This window comes from Gavia stellata, chromosome Z (assembly GCF_030936135.1).
Source record: "Gavia stellata isolate bGavSte3 chromosome Z, bGavSte3.hap2, whole genome shotgun sequence".
Taxonomy (NCBI): domain Eukaryota; kingdom Metazoa; phylum Chordata; class Aves; order Gaviiformes; family Gaviidae; genus Gavia; species Gavia stellata.
The window spans coordinates 12110176-12130789 of record NC_082637.1 but is presented as its reverse complement, the minus strand read 5'-3'; the positions used below and the strand labels follow the sequence as shown (position 1 = coordinate 12130789).

General features: G+C 58.1%; 2 protein-coding genes across 2 annotated transcripts; one reads left to right on the top strand and one right to left on the bottom strand.

The window, feature by feature from the left end:
* Window positions 1–5370: 5370 nt before the first annotated feature.
* CREB3 (cAMP responsive element binding protein 3) lies at window positions 5371–12462 on the top strand. Its single transcript, XM_059833746.1, has 10 exons — window positions 5371–6110; window positions 6820–6957; window positions 7041–7314; window positions 7530–7642; window positions 7861–7953; window positions 8525–8631; window positions 9974–10042; window positions 10202–10286; window positions 10421–10502; window positions 10933–12462. Exons 2-10 carry the CDS (start codon window positions 6820–6822, stop codon window positions 11289–11291), a joined length of 1320 nt encoding a protein of 439 aa, XP_059689729.1. The 5' UTR covers window positions 5371–6110; the 3' UTR covers window positions 11292–12462.
* A 3304-nt stretch (window positions 12463–15766) lies between these two features.
* Window positions 15767–18103, bottom strand: LOC132320682 (avidin-like). The gene is made up of 6 exons (XM_059833423.1): window positions 18073–18103; window positions 17384–17507; window positions 17220–17301; window positions 16494–16704; window positions 16256–16388; window positions 15767–15800 (listed from the first exon to the last, which is right to left on the bottom strand). The coding sequence occupies exons 1-6, from the start codon at window positions 18101–18103 to the stop codon at window positions 15767–15769; spliced, it is 615 nt and encodes a 204-aa protein (XP_059689406.1).
* Window positions 18104–20614: the final 2511 nt, after the last annotated feature.

Genomic DNA, 20614 nt, shown 5'->3' with positions numbered 1-20614 from the left:
GGATCTGTGATGGATAAAAAGCTCCTACATCCAATTTTGGCCAGGAGTGAGTGATACGGCAGGGGTCCTGCTCCTGCAGAGCCATAAAGCCATGCTGGTGGTGCGGGGAGGGAGGCAGGGATGGAGGAGCGTGCTGCCTCCGCCAGCACATGGAGCGGCTCCAGCTCTGCATTCCTGAGCCGTTCGGCAATGTTTCTGCGGAGGCCCGCAGCCCCCACTGGCTCCGCTGACGAGGAATGAAATGCATTTCAGGTCCGGAGCAGGAAGGAGGTGGCGGAGGTGCCCGCTTGTGCCATTGCCATCCATCCGGAAGCACCAGCAAAGCTGTGGAGCTGAAGGGATGAGGAACACCCTGCCGTAGAAAGGGCTTCCCAAATATTTTATACACAGGGCAGGCTGCTGCGGTCACCAGGCCATCTTCTCTAGATCTAAAAATATTATTGAGTTGAGCATAAAGCTGCTTTCCGCCCCTCCACAGGAAAAGGAGAACATGCTACTGACAGAACAAGGTCAGAGACCATGGAGGAAGGGGAGGGGAGGATGCCAGACAGCAGAGAGGAACCGAGAGGAGCCAGACCACGCCCAGACATTTCTGCAGCCTTCTCTTGCCCTCCCAAAGCCACCCAAAATCAGGTGCTATGCCAGAGGCACCCCCTTAGCACACCCTTCACAGGGGCCACTACACTTCCCAAGTCCCGGCAGAAGGATGACTGCTCAAGCCTCCCCATTCCCGAGCTCTTAGAAAATGAGACAGCTCGGCAAGGAAGGCGCTCAGGACATCAAGGAAGCCCTCAGAGGAAAGGGAGATAGTTCATTTTAATTCCCATATTCTATGGAAACAGTTTGGGCTCCAGCAGCTGAACTTTGTTGACATACATGTCTAAAGCAGAAATGCTCTCCGCTGCATAAGAAGTGCACCTCCTCAAACACTGGAGAAATTTGTCAGCAAACGTGGCAATTAATCACATGGGGTTTGCAAATCTGCTTCCTCCTGCAAGAGCACCAACACAGGGCTCATGCCCCGTGGACCTCTCCCCTCTGGGTACCACGTGGGATAGGAAAAGCCGGACTAGACATAAGGGAAGAGACAGCGTGGGAGCCCGGTGCTGCAAACCAGAAAAATAAGAGAAAAGGACAGTGAAATTCAAGCTGTCCCTCTGGAAAGAAAAAAAAAAAAACCCAAACAAACCAAGTCTCGATGAACACACACCAAATTTCTGTGCTGGCTCGCCTCCAGAGCAAGCAAACCCGTTCTCAATTGGTTGTCGGTATGCAAAGGCAGATAAGGCACTGCAGCAGCGAGCCGGCCAGCCAGCAGCCAGATTAACACACTTCTGCATTTCATGGCAAGCTGCGTGCAACCCTCTGAACCATGAGCATGCTCCTGAGCTGATCCCAGAATGAAGAGGGGGTGTTTCTTGATGGGGTTCCACCCCCTCGGGAGCCGTCCTGGCTGCCTCCATCTCACTCTGCACTAGGTGATCAAAACCATCATGGTGGTGGAGATCTCCGGGCCCTGCTGAAAGGCAGAGGCAGCGCAGGCAGGTACGGCTGCGGGCAGGCAGCGTCGTCCTGGCCCGAGGAACCACTGCGTCATTGCCGGGACCACTGAGAGCGAGTTTTCCGTCACGTGACGTAACTGCTATATTTGTATCGGGTGAGTTTAGTGCTGCGAGAACGGTTACAGAGGAGGTTTTATATCTTTAAAAAAAAAAAAATCAACTAAAATTCGATAGCAGCCTGATGGCACGCTCATGGCGAGTTTCCAGAACAAGCTGCAAATCTTCAAACACAACAACTTCGCATTTTTAACATGCTCTTTCTAAGGGAGACTCCGGATGAGGTCTGGGTTTGTTGGGTTTGGGGTTTTTCACAGCAATGCCAAATTTCACTTGGGAAAGGCCCCACGCCGGACCACCCCCAGACTGGGAGCTGGCCACAGGAAGCTTTATCAGCTGCAAACCACCCCACTGCCGGGGTTTTCTGCAGACACGGGGCTGCCAGCCTGGACAGCGCGGCCTCCGGCACAGCCAGGCAGGTACCAGGCCACCGTGATGCCTGCCAGTGCTGGCTTTGCCAGCACACCAGTGCCCGCACAACAGCACAGTGAAAGGGGTCAAAAGTTAATGCAGTAAGAAGCTGGACCCAGCTCTGGCTGGGTTCTCCAGTATGGGACCAGTATACACAGCTACAGCAGGCACTGGAGGCATGGGCTGCTCAGCCCCGTGCCAACGGGAAGGCTGAGCCGGCAGCCCCAGCCAGTGACGGTGCTGCACACTGCCGAGCCGATTCAGCCTGGTTCCTCTTTCCCAGCTGCACGTCCATGTTGGATGGGAAGACGGTTTCTTCCAGCTGAGGCCGAGCTTGCTCCTGGGGAGCGTGAGCAGCCGGCGAGCCCAGCCCCATGGCACCCCACATTACCCACAGCTGGGGTGGGAGCATCCTCTTGCCTCCACAGGGAGGGCAGCCCTGCTTGGCATGGGAAATGGGCAGGGGATGGGGGGTGGGATCATAGCTGCAGCCTGCCTGCCTGCTCACCCACGCTGAGGTGAAGCAGCTCTGGCCACTAACTGGTGGTGTTTCCCACACATCCGCAGGCCTGTCTGCCCCTGCGAGGCATCCCCTCACGTCTGAGGGCAAGGGGCACAAACAGCAGCACCCCGGACTACCCACTGCCAAGGCAGGCACAGGGGTGAGCAAGGGCAGGAGGATGGCACGCTTGGCTGGCCCCTCCATCCACAGCCTCTCCCGCATCCTTAGTGAGCTGGCCCTTTGGCACAGCACCCCAAAAGCAGTGCTTGGAGTGCAGTGGGCACCTCCATGGCCTCTGGAGACCACCAGGTGCCCTGATCCGGGCCCCCATGCTTGCCAGGGCAAGCAACTCGCCTGCCGCCATGCTGCCAGCCAGGCAGAAAGGGGAAAGAGAGAGGAGAGCGCAGCCAAGTTTTGGGGGACATCTCTCTGCCCGGCAGTTGGCAAAGCTCACCTCTAAGAAGGAGGGCACCCTGCAGGTCCCTGTTCCCTCTTCCCCAACCTTCCCACCCCCCTTCCCCAAATCTGCCAGGACGCGCCACTTTGGGATGCACCAAGCTCCTGCCACTGCCGTTTGGCAAGCAAGCCGCGCGCTCGGCCGGTGCGCACCACCGCCTCCTCACTTAGCACTTGGGGGGTTTCACCCCATGGACTGCAGGGTGGGGTTTCAGATCCTTTACCGGGCAATCCGCAGGCTCCGGCAAAGCTACAGATCCCCGAAATATGTCCCCTCCCCTTCTCAGCAGCAAGGCTCAGGGAGAGAGGAGAAGGGAGTAAACAATTATTACTACCAAATATGGGTCTAACAGGCAGCGATGAAGCCACGGCAGAAGCATGTAGACATCCTGCCGGCAGATTCAAAGGGCCGGGGAGCTCGCAGGGGCGCGGGCAGGGTCCGTCAGGGAGCGGGCAGAGGATGGGGCAGGGTCTCCCTCGCCCGGTTAGCTGCTCCAGCCGGGGCACGGTGGGGACCCACGCTTTTCCCCGATGGGGGTCAGCCCTGCCCCACAGCACCCACCCCAGCCCCACGCGCCCCACCCCAGCGCCCCGTCCCGGGGTCCCACGACCAGTTTTGTCCATCCTGGGATAATCGGCGGGAGCTGCCGGGCCGGGGGGGGGGAATCTCCCCGGGCCGCGGCGCAGCCGTGCAGAGCGTGTCCTCCAGCGTCCCCACCCAAAACCGCGCCGCGGGCTGGAGACACCCTTCCCACTCGCTTCCCCCCCGCCGCGTACCGGCAGGGTGGGCAGGAAGGGCAGGGGGAACGCTTCGCCGCCGAGCCCGGCCGGCACCAAAGCTCACCCCCCCCCCGCCCCGCCCCGGCTGGAGGGCCCGTGGCCGCAGCCAGGCCGCTCCCGCTCGGTCCCCGGGGACGCCCGAGGCGGGGATGCTGGCCCGGGCCTTGCCAGCGGAGACTTCGGGCCGAGGCCTGCGGCGGCGGCTATTTTGGGGCAGGGCAAGGACAGGGCCGCGGTTAACGGGGCCAGGCCCGGCCCGGCCGTGCCTGCCCATGCTGCCGCGGGGGGTGTCGGTGCTCGGGTGCCGCCAGCCCCGGGGCGATGGGGCGAACCCCAAAACCAGGCCAAGGCGTGACCGGCCCCCGGAAGTCCCTGGGTCACCGCAGCCCGGCGGAGGCGCCCCGGTGGGAGCAGGGAGGCCCCGGTAACCGGAACGCTGCTCCTCCCTACGCCCCCCGGTGACCGGGAAGGGGGGGGGGAGGGGGGGCGCCCTCCGGGACATCCGCTTCCGGCAGCCCCCCGGGAGCCAGGGCGTTGCCGGTCACCGGCACCACGTGCTTCGCGCCCCCCTCCCCGTTACCGAGACCCCGTGTCTCCCCCGTCCCCGTACCTGTGCGCGGGCAGGAGCAGCGCGGCGGCCGCGCCGAGGCTGTGCGGAGCGGGGCGGCACCGCTCGCCTCCCGCCCCCCACCTCCCCCGCCGCGCATGCGCCTAGGACCGCCCGCCGCCGGGCGACTCGGCTCGGCACCCTGGGACTGCGCTCCGCCCGGTTCCCGCCCCCCCCCCCGCAGCATCCCGGCCGCACGCCCCGGGGTATGCACTGCCCGGGCCCCGCGCAGCACCGCCCTGCGCCCCAGGGCCGGGCACGGCTCAGCGCCAGCACCCCAGGGCCGTGCTCTGCCCGCTGCTCGCACCCTCGGGCCTCCTCCCGGCCCGGCTAAGCCCAGCCCGGCGCACCCCCGGGGCCCGCACACCCCGGCGGCCCCGCGGGCGCCCCGGGCCGCAACCCCCCCCCCGCCCCGGCCCACGGCGGCTGCCGCCGCGCGCTCCCGCCCCGCCGCGCGCTCCCGCCGCCCACGCGCCACCGGCCAATGGGCGCCCGCGCCGCCGCGTCACCCTGGGAGGGGCGGGGCCGCCGAGCGCGCGCGCGCGGCCTGCTGGGAGGCGTGTGACGCCGCTGCTGGTGCCGTGGAAGCGGCGTCGCGCTGAGGTGAGGGGCGGGGCGGGATGAGGGGGCCGGGGGTCCGGGACGGCGGGACCGCCCCTCGCCCCAGGCGGGGCCGGGGGGCTCTGCGACGTGGCCGGCGGCTGCCACCCGCGGGGCGGCCCGGTGGTGGCGGCCTGCCTGGAGCCGCGACCCTCCTCCCGCGCGGGGCCGCGCTGTCAGGCCTTGGGCTGTGCTGCCCGGCGGGGAGGCGCTGGCTGCAGCTGCGCCCCGGGCAGCGGCACGCCGTGCTTGCCCGAGGGCCGGCCCCACGGCTGGGGCTGTGAGAGGCCTGTTGGCTTCCCTCGGGTGGGTGTCTAGGCGGGGGAACGGTTGCTGTCATGGATGCGCCTGCCACACACCCTTCCTTCTGCCTCACTGGCTGCTGTCCCCTCTTGTTCTCCTCCACCCCTTGCTGCCTGCCCAGCGCATGCTTCCTAGGTAGCAAGTCCTCAGTGTCCGTGGAAGCAACGGGCCCTGGCATTGCCTGGGCTCTGCCCAGCTCCCTTCCTCTCCCTGCTCTGCTTTCTGCCTCTGTGCCATCTGGCAGGGCAGCCCCGCGCACCAGCTTCCCGCTTCCAGGCAGCTGCCACAGCAGCCCTGTGGCTGGGGTCTGCCCTGGCCTTCTGCTTTTGGGTGGGGTTTTTTTTGGCTCTTGGACTGTGACACCTGCCAGCTAGATGTGAAAGCTTAACGGCGCTAATGGGGAGGCGTGACGGATGCCCCCACTCTGGCTGAGTGAGCAGCACTTTGGTTCAGGCATCGCCAACAAGCAGGCCTGACTGATACCAGCCCTGCCGTGCAAACCGTGAGAACCACGTGCAGCCACATCTTCCCAGGGACCAAGGAATCGAGGACATGTCTTATCAGGAGATAACAGCACCAGCCAAAGCTGGGACTAGACAAAACTAAAACTGCCACAGCTGCACAACTGCACAAACACCAAGGCGGGGTTTGACTACGTGTGCATCACTTTACGCTATAAATACCTGTAGCCTCCCCGAGCCCATTGAGCAATCCTGCACGGCACCAGGCTGCACGGCGGGCATCTCTCCCTTGGGCAGGGGGAAGGTAACCTCTCAAGGTTATTCCTCGAGGCTGAGAGACCCTTTACGCGGCATCTGATATCTACAGCGAGGTAAGTGGCATTTTACATTCGGCCTAAAAGCGGGTTGTACGCTAGCAACATTTTTATATGCGTATATCCAGTTATAGCTTAATTATTAGAAGTGTGGTGAGATGTAGAGTGCTTGACCACTGTCTAAATTATTGTCTATGTCATCACTTAAATCATTGTCAAAGCAATGTTTAATTACCATTGAATTATTGCTTAATCACCATTTGATTACAATTTCATTTTCATTCAGTCGTCAATTAATTATCATTTGATCATCGTTTAATCATTAATAAAATCCTTTTAGTTAATCCCACAACAATGACTCCTCCTAATAATTCGCCTGCGATAGGAGGCTGGCCCTGCTGGCTGCGTACAGGGAGTACGGCACCTTTGGGCTTCTGTGGAACAGCAGGATCTTGCATGCCCTCCACAGCAAAAAGTCTGGGGCCCTTCTGCTTTCCCTCTCCTTCCTGCAGCTTTTGCATCCTGGGTGGAGCATGGCTCCTATGGCTGGGTCCCAGTAGTCTGGTGGGGAAACTGGTGTGGTGGGGCCAACAGTGCTGGTACAATGGGCTTGTTGGGGAAGTACTCATGGGCTGGTCGTTGCGGCAAGGCCCTGGCAGCTGTTGCTGTTGCATGGGGAGACTTTGTCCTTAGGGGCTGAGGGACATCTTGAAGGAGTGCTGGCGTCTCCCCCTGTGCCTGTGCTGACTTTGGGTGTCCTGCTCAGATGTCGTGCCCAGAGGAACTGGCTGTCCTGCCAGATGAGGACCTGCTTGACTTCCTCCTAAAGGATGATGCTCCCTGCCCTGAAATCCCAGGGGAGGAGAAATGTCTGATGGAAGACTGGGACCTGCCAGAGCCTGAGGTGAGTTTCTTGAGAGGAATCACTGCTGGGTTGTGGTTCAGGAGGTTTGGCTCCCAGCTGAATAAATGCTTTTTTTCCCACAGCTCCTGGACAAGGATGTGGATGACTTCATCAGCTCCCTGTTGAGCTCCTTTGAAGATGAACCGGGCACACTGCAGGGTTATTCGCCTGCTGACAGTGACAGCGGCATTTCTGAGGATCAGCATCTGTCCCATAGCCCTGGCAGCGGCTTTGCCGGCAGCCCTCAGCGCTCAGACATTGTGCAGGTTGATCACAACTATTCCCTCCATCAGAATTCGCCTGTGCTGGAAAGTGTGAGGTCTGACATGGCAGAAGGAGATGTTTCCATTGACCTTGGTAAGTGATGTGTGTGGGTTCTTTTTGTCCTGGCTACAGGCAGAAAAGCAATCCCGCATTGTTTTTTTTTTTGCGTGGGTGCCAGGCAGTGATGGAGACAGCCAAGGTTAGTGGCTTTCTGCTGCTGTAAAATTGTGGTTTCATGCTACTCAAAGCTGGCTGGTCAGGTGCTGCCTCACTGAAGCCCAGCGCTTGACTCTCCTTTCCTTCCCCAGGGACATGGATGGGTTTCGAAGGCCCAAGCAAGGCACTGGAAGAGAGCTCCAGCTTCCCCATTGCTGTTGCAGTGGAAGCTGGACCCCAGCTTGTGCCTGAAGCCATCGTGCAGGTACTGACTGCCATGCGTGTGGGCCCCAGGCTTTGTTTCTGCTCACATCTCCCCTTCTCTCCTGGCTTAGCTCCTGTGAGGGATCTCTCTGAGGAAAGCATGATGCTGCTTTGGGAGAGCTGATGCCGGTTCTGTGTGCTTTCTGCATGCCCTCTCTGCCCTGGGGTGGAATCCCTTTACTTTGCCTTCTCAGAGGGCATATTTTTGCGGTTTTGTAGTCGGACTTCCCAGAGCTGGTCCTGACAGAGGAGGAGAGGCAGCTGCTGGAGAAAGAAGGTGTTTCATTACCAACCTGTCTGCCACTGACCAAAGTGAGTCCCCGCTACAGCCTGTCACTACCAAACAGACTTGGACCACTCAAATGCTTCAGCCAGAGTAGGGGTTCGAAAATACAGGATGGTGCCTTGATGAGAGCATTGGTGTCCAGGTGCTGTGTTCAGGGCAGCATGCAGCAGGACTTGGCGTCCTTTTCCTCCTTTCGAGGCCTGGGGGGTGTCCACATGCACAGCAGCCTCTGCTTTGCTAGTCAGGTAGATACAAAGAGCAATGAGACCTGGCTGCTGTCAGTCTCCCCACTTATGAGTACTTGCAGGACAGGCAGTTACACCACAAGTACCTCCAACCTATTTTTTCCCGCTTGACTAGTGGCTTGTGAGCTGCGTGCTTTTCATCTCCCTTAGGTATGCCTCACTTCTGCTACACCGGGGAAGCTTCTGGCCGCATCAGCAGGCCAGAGTTTGCCTTGCAGCTCCTGCAGTTCATTGATGTGGGAGGGACAGAGGACAAAAGCACGTGGGCTGAGTGCTGAGGTGTATGCAGGGTTTGTGTGAGCTGGATTGGCAACACCCAGGGGTTGCTGCTAACGAGAAGTGACCCTTGCAGGCTGAAGAGCAGCTTCTGAAGAAAGTGCGTCGGAAGATCCGGAACAAACAGTCAGCCCAGGATAGTCGTCGCAGGAGGAAGATCTACGTGGATGGCCTGGAAAACAGGTAATGGGCACACAGCAGTGTCACCCGATACTGAGGGGACAGACAGGTTCTTTTAGGGATCCTTGGCAGAATCATGATGGCTCTAAATTGTAGTTTCAGTTGAAGCTTTGTTTTCTTAACATATCATGGTTAGTATAGCACAGAATTTATGATTAGAATGGCACAGGATTTCTACAAGCAGAATCAATATAGCAGCGTAATACAGAATTAATAATACAACTTAACTTATAATTTCTAATCACCTAGATCCTAATACGACTTATGTATGATTTCTAATCACCTGGACCCTCTGCAGATCGGGTCAGATCTTAATACATGGTTTGCTGTATCAATGTAATGATCATAATCTACACTCTAAAATGATATAAAGGAATACGAGTCACTCCCTCAGTCATGGGAGGAAGCAGATGAAGGTGGAGGTGTCCCTAGCCAGGGGGGGTCCTGGGTCTCACTGTCCAGCTCCAGTCAAGCTTCCCTCTTAGGACTTGTAACTGCTTGATTTTATGGACAGTGCTCTGTGTGCTGTTACACTTCCCTGCTCTGTGGCAGGGTCATCAACAACAACGGGCTGGCCGGGTGCCTGGGACAAGGCCAGTAAGGAAGGGAGTAACCGGCCTGGTGCCCAGAGCCTTGAGGCCAGTAGGAAGGGGAAGAAGAAATCTGTTTGGTTTGCCTACTTGGTGCACAGGACCTTCAGGGCCTGATAATGAGGGGACGGGAACAAATATGTGACCCGCTCGGTCACAGAATTGCTGCTCCCCTCATAAAATGGTGGTAGTTGTGCTTACCACATTGCAGGGGTCTGGAGCAGGGGGTACCGGTCACAAGCAGCTGTGCTGTGCCGCTGCTGGGGTCTTGCCGCCCTGGGCAGAAAGTGAGGCTGGCCCTGTGTGGCAGCAGCTCTTCTCAGGGTGCTCAGAAGCTTGGGGTATAGCCTGCCCTGCTCTCTTACTCTTGGAGATGGCTCAGAGCTTGCTCTGCTCAAGCCAGGGGCTGGCCTGCCAGATCCAGCACGTTCTCCAGGTCAAGCTAGTTTGCAATATAGCCTGACATCATGGATCTGCAGGGCTGGTGTGCTCCTAGGAGTGAGCATCCTTAGGGATTAGTCTGGTGCTTCTCTGTGGGACTGGGCAGGGCTCACCCCTCCCCAAACCTGGTGTGAGCTGTCGCTCTCTGGGCTTTGCTCCAGGTGGTGCTGGGCAGACCCCAAGAGCAGTTTTATCTGCCCCAGCCACCCAGAGGTGGTGGCTGATTACCTGAAGAGAGACTCTGGTGAAGTCCTTGCTGCTGACTGAAAAAACCTCTCTGTTTTTCCCCCGTGCTGTTCGTCTTTCCTGGGCAGGGTGGCAGCCTGCACAGCTCAGAACCACGAGCTGGAGAAGAAGGTGCAGCAGCTCCAGCAGCAGAACACGTGAGTTCTTGTTGTTGGACGTGGCAGGAGATGTGGTGGGGAAGGCTTGTTCCTCTTCTTGGGATTGTGGCCTGTCCTTGGCTGCAAAGGGGGGAGAAGGGGAGCATGCAGCTCTTGATTCAGCCGCTGCATTAACCTGCGTTGCCTGCTGTCCTGCAGGTCACTGCTCGAGCAGTTGCAGAAACTGCAGGCCTTGGTGAGACAGTACACCGCCATAACTACCACAGGAAAAACCCGCGTCATGGTGAGTGGCTTCAGCCCCAGTGTCTGTGAGGGGTCTCTGCTGCCCTTCTAAGTTTGGGAGAGAGGTGTTTATTGCGGCTAACGATGCCTATCCATGTCCTTTGCTGAGGTCTCTGCTGATCTTTCTGTTTCCAGGTCATGGTTCTGTCCTTCTGCCTCATTCTCTCCCCCAGCATCTGCTCATTTGGGAGCAGAGAGCCACAGCCGGAGCTCAGAGGTGAGTGCTGGGGGGCTGAGGCATGGCTGCAAGTGAAGCACTGCCCTCCAGGGCAGAGCATCTTCCTCAGAGACAGCCTGAAATCTGGGGTGCCTCCAACCCAGCAGCCCCTTGCCTAGGGTGACCACGAGGTTTGGCTTTGCTGTCTTGCCCCAGCTCTGGACTCTTCCTCAACCCTGTTGCAGAGTCCTGCCTGGGGGCAGGGCCCTGGGCCAGGGGCGGTACAAGAACTGGAGGGATCCGGTCCCTTTTGGAGCACAAGCTGTGCTTGTGTCTGGCAGCTGTGCAGCATCCGCTCCCCGCCTCCCCTGGGAGGAGGCAGCCCTAGTTGAACAGTTTGTTCCCCTCTCGTGGGCTCCGTAGTGGCCTGCGCTCAGAGCAGGACAGTGAGAAGCTGGGAATGACAGGGCTGGCTCTACCTCTCTTGCAGTGCTGTCACGGCAGATCCGCGAGATCCCAAACGAGGTAGCACCTGATGTGCAGGACGACGCTGCGCTGGAGGGGTTCAGCCCAGAGCCTGAGGACCCCTCGCTGTCAGGCAGCCTCAATCAATCACAGGAAGAGGGGCACAGCCCACCCAACCCGAATCCCAGATCTTCTTTCAACAGCAACTCATCCTCTGACCCTCCAGTGGCAGCCGGTTCCGAGCTGAGCCCTTCCCAGCCTCAGGAGCAGCGCTCGCAGAGCAACCCTCTGCAGGCAGCGGTGGCGTGGCAAGCTGAGAGGCAGGAGTTGGTGGAACGCTCTGCCACAGTTGTCATCGAGCTGCACCATGCTGATGAGATGTGACCACCACTGCCTCCTGCCTCGGGGGGTGATGCTGGGCACCCTGCCAGGCAGGGACAAACAGAGCTGCATTAACAAATAATCTATCAAAGCAGAATCTTCTGACCACTCTCCCGATTGCTGGCAGCTCAGAGGGTTTACTGGGGAGGGATAGTTTTATAGTTGATCTGTTCTGACACTTTGCTTTGTATATCTATAGCAGGACTCCATCCTGAGATGGGGTAGGAAACTGGGAGCTTTGCTACGGCTGCTGACGTGGCCTGCAGCCCAGGGTGCGTCCCGTGGCTCGCAGGGATGGGCTGTGGCATGGAGGGTGAAGGCGGTCGGGCCTGAGGTGCCCGTACATGGTCTGACTGGATGCAGTTGGTGATGGAGGCCGCTGCCCTGCTTCTTCCCTGCCCAGGTGGAGGTGAACAGGCTGGGTCCTGCACTTCTTACCATGTCTGGTGGCCGCAAGCATCTGTCCCTTGTCCTTAATCCTGCAGTGTTGCCTGATTTCTAGGTGTGAGATAGCGAGCTGACCTTCAGTGTCCTCACAGGGAGTGGTCCTACCATTGTGACAGACCCTGCGTGTCTCCTGTTCCTGCTAGCTTTTGAGCCATGGGCACAGCTCCTGGCCTCACTAGAGAAGGTAATGATGTGGAGTCCTTCCCGAGCCGTGTGTGCTGTTTCCCTTTTGTAGGGGCTGAGACTTTCATCTCCCACAGTCCTGGGAGCGGGGCTTCTGGGCCTCGGGGAGAAGGCATGCTTCGAACTCGACTGCTGAGGTGGTGTGGAGCAGAGAGCAGCAGATTTGCATGCTCTTCTGAAGGCTTTCCTGGCCACAGGACTGTTTCAGAGCTGTGCCCTTGTGTGCCTGAGCTTTGCTGCACTGGCCGGTCATGCAGTCAGCTGCCTGTGGTTGCTCCCCAGGGCTGAGCAGAAACACCTTGAGCTGGTGAGCAGTGTCTTTCCTGGGATGTAGCTTAGTGGTACCTGTTGATGAGCATCTCTCCTCATCCTACTTCAGAACATCTCGTAGAATCATATAGAATGGTTTGGGTTGGAAGGGACCTTTTAAAGGTCGTCTAGTCCAACCCCCCTGCAATGAGCAGGGACATCTTCAACTACATCAGGATAATAATAATTTCCTTATTAATAACGTGTAAATAAATACTAACCGTGTGTGACTGTCCCCTCTGTGGTCATTTCAGTGAAGGGCTGGACTGCTGGGTGGAGGCTTGGGGCTGCGCCAGGGGCTGGGAGTGTGGTGGGAGGAACCCAAGGGAGGCTGCGGGGTGATCACTCGCAGGCTAACGAAGGGGAACACGTGCTGCCTTCCCTTCCTGTGGCTGCGGCTGTGCAGAGGAGCTTGTTGAGGCACGGCACAAATTTGCAGGGCAGTTGATCAGTTCTCACCCCCCTTCAAGGGTGTGAAAACACTCCTGAACCACTTTTGGAGACAAGTGGATGTTGGGAGCACCCAGCGCCCATGTTTGACGTGCACGCACCCAAGCCACCGGCGCTGCGGAAGCAAGCAGCTTGCCTGGTAGGAAGTGTGAGGAGACACTGTCTGCCTCCACTGCTGCTGTCGTAACAGGGAGCTGCACAATCGCAGGAAGCAGAGCAGAGCCAGGGTGGTGCAACAGCCCTGTCCCCTCAACCGGGGGCCGCAGGAAGGGCCCTGCCTGCTTCGGTGGTTGCTAAATCGGGGCTGGGCTCTGGGTTTGGTTGGGATCACTGGGTCCCCGGGAGGCACTAGCAGACCCTGAGCTCAGGCTGTGGAGCCCAGCATGGGGTTTGGGGGTGTGGGAGCCCAGCGAGGCGACGGGTGCAGGCAGCACTGTGCTTGCAACCCACCTGGGAAGCAAAGGGTGCTTGTGCAGGCGAACGAGAGATAAAATTGAACACTGTGTCTCTGTCCAAGGAGGAGAGACAGCCAAGGGGTGGTCCTCCACGGGCCCTGCCTCAGGATGGGCAGCAGCATGCTCCTAAGAGGGTCGGGTCACAGCTCTGCTCTGGCCGGTGCAGGCAGCCCACGAGCACTTCCAGGGAATGACCGGACCTTTTTCCCCGGAGCCTTTCACAGTGGCAGGAAGGTCTAGGACCCTGTCCTCGCTTCCGTTTCATGTTTTGCAGTTCAAGGCTGAGGTGTATAATACCACTGATGTCACCTGGAGTCCCTGGCCCAGCACTAATCGATATTGTATGAGTCATCCGAAATAAAACGCGATGGTGTTGCCAGCAAAGCAGGAAGCGGCCACCAAGCCGGTGTTTGGCCAGGGGTGATGGGGTCAGCACTGTTCTCCACAGCAGTCTGGCTTGCTTGGCCAAATGTCAGGACGGGAGATCACTGTGGGAGAGCAGGCAGGGAGCCAGGCGAGCGCAGCGGGCTCCTCATCAAATGCAGCCAAAAACACACTTCTGCTGCCAGGTGCTGCCTGCACCAGCCGGCGCAGCCCTTCCATGCGGAAACCTTGCGGCAGAGGCTGGGATATCGCAAAGCCCAGAGCTTGTCCCTGTACTGCACTGGGAAAGAGATTGCACTGGGAGGTTTTCGGGACGGTTGCTCCATGGTCTCAGCCTGTGCTGCCCCGGGGCTGCTATTTTTCATTGCTTTCTGTGTTCTTGTGCCGGTCCCACAGCGGTCAGCTTGGAGCTGGCAAGAGGAAGGAAGCCCAGCCCGGGCGTCGTGCCTTGGGTTAAAGGGCAGCGATGATAAAAATGCCCAGAATGAGTCCTTTGGCCAAGGAGACTCGTACCTTGTTTCCATCAGGCGCAGAAACAGGAGGAGCCTGGTATTTCTGCCACCCTCCTCCTCCTCCTTGCTACAGACCCTCCGTGACACCTATTTCCCTTGCACGCTGCAGGGATCAGAGTGCAGGCTGTGTGTGCATCAGCGCTGCTTGCACGCACACACGGCCCTGCACTCTGGCTTAGGTCGGTGTTATGGCCGCTGCTTGCCCTCCCTGCCATGTTATTCCCAAGGTCAACCCGTATCCCACGCATGGTCCGGCAGGTGCCCGTGTCAGCATCGTGGGAGCACGCCGACAAACCAGAAACATGAGCCTTTCAGAGCAAAATATTCTGCTCAGCCCTTGGCAAGTCACGTATGGGTGTTATCGAATGGAAACCCTCTCTTTTTTGCTTGGTGGTGCCTGAGCGTTGGTAGTGCCATCTCCTTTCCACAGTAGTGACATACTGAAAGTTATGAAAGCATGAAATGAAATTTGCCTCCTATTGCCATGGAGGGCCTGGGCTGTGTGGCTGGTACAAAACACCTCCTGCTCACGGCTTTAAAGGAATCAGATTTTCCTTTTTTTTTAAAGGAATCAGGGTTTCTCAGAGAGGTGGGAATTTCAGTCAGTAGCAGAAATAAGACATACCCTCCTTCTCAAGGGAAACATAAACTCTGTGTCAGCGTCCATCCTATTTTTATCCACTAGCACCAGCTACTGGTTATTGGTGTAAACAGAAAAAACAGCAGAAAACTGAGTGCCCGGTTAAAAAAGCGGCTGGAAATACAGCGATGGAGCCACCGCCTTCCCTCAGCTCCCGAAACCAGGCACCTCAGCCCTGGGGCTGCTGAAGCCCCAAGGGAGCCGGTTGTGTTGGGATTGCTTTGGCTACATTTCTGAGGCAGAGAGCAGAGAGGTCAGGCTGAGATGCCCCGAAAAAAAACAGCCAGTGCCAGATGTGTCCTTTCTCTCTTCCCTTTCCCTGGCCACATGCAGCACAGCAGGCGCTTGGCTGGAGACCCCCTCCGTGTGCATTGCTCGGGGGACACGGCCGCATAGAGGGGTCTCTCTCAGGATGGGCTGTTTGGGAGCTTTCCCCACCCCTGGGCGGTTGGCAGCCAGCCGCCGCAGCGCATCCGCCGGGGCTGGGAATGGGAGGCTGCCGGTTCTGCAAAAGCCATTTGCAGCCTCTGCGTGCATTCGGGTGCCTGAGAAACTTCCTCGCAAGAGGAAGGCTCTGCCTGGACCCTGCCCTGCAGCCCTGGGACGTGCTGCCCACGGCATCCCACTGAGGCTGTGCCTCATCCCGCTGCCTGGTCACAGCCCGGTTTGCCCTGCACCCCTGGGGACATTTGGGAGGGACCCCGAGGGACAAGTTACTCACAGCACAGTGGCAGGTTTGCAGGCGCAGCACTGCTGCACACTGCCATGGAGGGGACATGGGACAGCCCCCATCCCCAGGGACCCTGCTGCCCTTGTAGATGCTGCACAAAGCCTCCCTGTGGGAGGGTGGCGGCGGGGCAAGACAAACCCCACGAATTCGAGGCAGGGTAGAAACCAGAGCCAAGCCCTGCATCCCCACAGAAACCCTTTATTTTGCACCTGGTGCCCAGTCTTCATGCTGGGCTGAACTTGCCTGGGAAAGCATGACCCTGTGGGCTGAGAGCTGCTGAAATGCAGCATGTCAGTGCAGGCAGAGCCTGGCGGGGGGGAGCACCGTCTCCTTGTGGTCCTGGGCATCCTGGATTTCCCCACTTGCTGTTATTTTATCCGGGTGAAAATGCTGGTGCCAATCCTGCAGGAAACCCTAAATCACTGTGGTTCACCCAGCCAGGGCCACCTATGCTGTGGTGGAGGGTACAGAGGGGAAACTCAAGAGGTGGCACTGTGTTCCCCGCTGCCTCGCTGTGTGCTGAGTGGGATGCCCCAGGCTCCAACACCCTGTAGCAGAGGCTGCACCAGGTGCTGGCATCGTGTCCTGCTCTCTTCCTGCTGAGGAGAGTGCAAGGAGAGTCCCAGGGGGGGTCCAGCTGGGGTCAGACTCCATCCTGGGGTCATCCACCCTGGGGCACACCTGGGATGCAGGGGCTGGCCAGGTCACAGGGATGCTCCTTAGCCCCTGCTCGTCACCAGTGACAAACCCATTTCACCCTCCTGGTCCTGCCATGCCTCACCCCGTGGGGTTTCTCCCTTCTCCAGCCTGGGGTGCAGGAAAGCCTGGCAGAGCAGTGGCCGGGACCCAGCGCTCACCGGGTGGCTTTCCAGTCCTCAGCGGGGCTGTTGGCCGCCTCTCGCAGGAGCCACAGGGCATGCAGGGTCTCCCCCCCATTAGTGCCCACGTAGCACTGGCCCAGGAAGGCAGTCGTCCGGGCTGTCTCCGGGTCTGGAAGGGTCCGAGGTGGCGTGAGTTGGGGAGGCAAGGCATGAAGCCACCCCCCTGCATCCCACTGGCATCCCCGCTGCAGGGTGATGGCCCCCTCCTGCCTACCTCGGAGCCTCCACCACACGGTGAAGGAGAAGGTGGGCTGCGGGACCAGCCCCGCATCCTGCTGGGACCCCTCCAGTGGTGAGGTGAGGATTTTGGAGTCACTGTCGGCAGGACCCAGCAGGTAGGAACCCGAGAAGCTGCCGTCCTTGCTGAGGACAGACACGACCATCCGGCAGCCAGTGTCACTACGCCAGGACCCGGAGAGGAGGCACTGCAAGACCAGTGCTGTGTCTTGGGGTGCTTGGCCAGTCAGGGGGGGCATCCTGCTCCCACCCCACCACCCTGGCTCTGCCCGGGGATGCCTGCAGCACTGGGTGACGTGCCATGGACCCTGTCTGAAGCTGGTGCCACTGGCATCGCCACCTCGGCACGACCCAACTGCTGCTCTGGGTTGTTTGCTGCCGCCACCCAGGGGAGTGCGGGTCCTCCCCATGCTAAAGTGGAGGGTGCGCTGCTTTCCCTGCTTGCCTGGTGGGAAATGGAGTTTCTCTGGGGCATGGATCTGTTTGCCTGTCTCCGGACGGATTCCCACAGTGAGGAGCATCCTTGTAGAAGCGGTCCCTCCCTCCCAGCCTCTCCACTGCTTCCCTCAGCACTGCACAGTGCTGGTCCCACCAGTTCCGGCAGCCTGGCCCTGGCTCCCTGCTGAGCACTGCAGCCCCAGCAGCAGCCTTTGGGGTCTAGCAGGGTGCCAGCGCCACATTCCCATTACCACCCGTCCCGTACCTTCCTCTCCGCAGGTGTGACGCACCCCACCAGGGCCAGGGTGAGGACCAGGGCAAAGGCACCGCTCCCCACGGCCGCAGGGCTGCAAAGTGCCCGACACGGCTCCCTGCCGGCCCCACACCTCAGCCCCCTTTATAGGGCTGTAACTGGAGCCCCACAGGCACCAGGCTGGCAGCCACGGGGTGGGTGGCCAGGTGGCCAGGTGGCAGGGTGCCCGGGACGGGACAGGCGAGGCGAGGAGGTCTGCTTGACCTGGGCAGTGCTGGAGGAACGTGAGGATGAGCACGGCTGTGGAGGGAGGCGGGGGCGCAGGCTTTTTTTAGGGCCCTTATAGCAGCCTGGAAAGCATCAACTACTTTCCTTGGGAATCTGCCTCTTGCACATGCAGGCTGGAAGTTATTCCCTGTTTAAACATCCAACTGCTCCCTGCTTTGCTGGTGCCACTCCATGACCACGGTGTCACCCACGCGGTGCCAGGGCATCCCTGGCAGAGGCAAGCTGCAGCGGCTGCAGCGCTGCGCGGGAGGGAAGGCTCGCCCTGCCTTCTGCTTCAGCAGCAGTGACATTTCCCCAGCGTCTTCTGGATATCCGCTGCTAATTGTGGTGGTGCATTCCTTCCCCCCCACCTCTCCTGGGCTGCTCTGTCATCTCAGAATTCCAGCTAGGCTTTGGCCTTTGTGCAATGAATTGAGCAGTTAAATGTCCCTTGAATGTACCAGGAACTCTTGCACGGCCAAGGCGGGGAACAGCGCTGACCGTACCAGGCACTCCTGTTACCTGGCCTAGGCAGGTAATGAAAGCAAGAACAATGGAATGATCACTCATCCCCTGACAGCCCTGGGACATTCCTTACCTGGATTGTAGCCCAAGTGGAACAACACCATTGTTACTGAAATTCCATCATTTTTGCTAACGACTACAGTCAATCGTCTTGCAAACCTATAAACAGCGGTCCCAGGTGAGACCCTTTGATCTCTCCTGGACCGCAGCAGGCTGTGACCAGCATCTCCTTCTGAGTGGGATGCCTCTCAGAGTTTCACAGACTCTCCGATTTGTGAATTTTGGAGGACTGCTGCCAAAAGTCTGGGCTAAACCTCTCTCCTCCTTGAGGCTCAACCCTGGCCTGTCAAGAAATGCTGAGATATCTGAAGTGAGTATCTTCATGGAACTCAAGGGGAATTTTTAACAGGTACACCTTTGTATATATATCTATATCTTTATGTCTGTGTGAGTGTGAATCAAGCTACTGTTGCGACTGTAGTCGCAACTAACTCACTTTGCAAATGTTAAACTCATCAATGATTAAGTGTTGGTAAAATCTTATGATTCACCTTAAACTGTGAATGAACATTAAATTGTTGGTAAACACATATAATCCTTTAGATAACACCCGTTGACCAATTCTGAGACTAAGATTGGACCTAGCTGCACCTAGACTCCTCTCTGAGAAGGAGTTTGGAAAGCAAGGGGGTGTTCTCTGAAGCTCGTGACTAAATGGGAGGATTTCTTTGTTCCTTGTACCCTCTCTTTTCCTCTAGACATAAACCGATGTCCAAGTCTGAGACTAAGTCTGGATTCAACCGCACTTGAACTCCTCTCTGAGAATTTTAGAAAGCAAGGGGATCCATTCTGAACCTCAGGACTCAATAGGAGGGTCTTCCCTACTCTTTCCCCCTTTTGTTTCTCCGCTCTCTCTCCGTATAAATCATTCTGATTTGATTCTAATTCAATTTTCCTTTGTATGGTTTAGTAAGTAATAGAGTGGACCTTGCCATCGAATTCTGTTAAGTCACATTTTTATAAACTTCTATTAAAATTGCTTTTGCCAATACCCTTGACAGTGATTTTTTAAGCAGCCTAAATCACTCATTCGCGACACTCATTTTGCTGCTTTCACTTTGACAACAGTTAGAGGAAGAAGTAACCACAGAGCGGCACTGGGCTCCAAGTGAGAGTGTTTGCTAAAAACAGCCTTGTATTTGCACTCTTCCTGATGTTTTCTGCTCTTAGGGGCTTTGGATGTACGAGACAGAGAGTGCACTGTGCCCGCATTCCTGAGCTGCTCCTCTGCTTGCTGCAGTGCCTGGAGCAGGCACGGGGCTGTGGGCAATTGAAAATTAAGGTGGGATTCAGCTGCATAAACACCCGCCGTCCCCAGAGCAGCAGTCTCTGGGGCACTGGGTGTCAGCAGTGCTGCGGTGGGGTTACCAGGGCTGGGGGAGTCCCATCCTGGGGTGGCACCACGCGGTGCCCGCCACGAGCCCCGGCACACCCCAGGACCCCGCTGCTGCTGCTGCTGCTCAGAGCCTCTCCCTCTGGTCCGGGTGGTCCCAAAGGCTGGAAATCACCCCTCTCCTAACACATCACTCCTCCTTGTTGCCTCTTTCAGTCCCAAACTCACAGGCTTATCATAGGGGCCTGAGAAATCCCCCCAGGGGACTTCATGCTCTTGCCCTAAATGCCATGTTCCATCCTTTCAGCCTGACACCAGCCCCTGCCTTTCTGCGCTGTTTGGCAGGGACAAGCCGCCCTGTTCGAGGTGCCAGGGAGGTGGCAGCCACCGCTCCACGTCACAGCAGCGTGCACCGGCCCCGCTGGGGCTGGGCCAGGCTCGGCGAATGTACAGCTAGCGTGCTGGCACCTCCGGGGCTGGGTTATATTTGTAACACTTCTGCAAGAGGCTTCGTCTTCGCCCATGGAGGTGCCAAAAACTTTGCGTCAAAAGAGCTGACTAAGCTTGGCAGGTGTCCACGGAGGCAGAGAGTGGCACTGCTGAAACGCAGCGGCAGGGAAGGGTAAAATCCCTGGTTGTAACCCAGGGGGACGTGATGGAGGGGATCAGATGGGATGGAGTACAATGGGATGGGATGGGATGGGATACGGTGGGATGGGATACAATGGGATGCGATGGGATATGATGGGATGCAGTGGGATATGATGGGCTACAATGGGATGGGATATGATGCGATGCGATGGGATATGATGCGATGCGATGGGATATGATGGGATGCGATGGGTTATGATGGGATGTGATGGGATATGATGGGATGGGGCTTTAACTGTGCACATTTTACTTCGTGTGCCGTGCAGCATGAAGGAAGCGCTTTACAGACACCTCACATCTCCCAATACTGTTACCTCCATCACCCAACCCTACGGGGAGTCCCGGGGCTGGAAAGGTGTCTGGCGGGCATGGGTATGGTGGCACCAGGAGGAAGGTGACTGGATTCAGGATGTCGATGCCATGTCTGTCACCAGCAGGCAGGTGGGGAGTCATGGTGCAAGGTGGAAGTTTGGGTTAGGATGAGGTGGGAAATGAGCCCAGGGAGCTGGATGGGAGGAATTGGGGGGGATCCATATGTCCCTGGGGAAGGGCAAGGATGAGTCTTCACCTC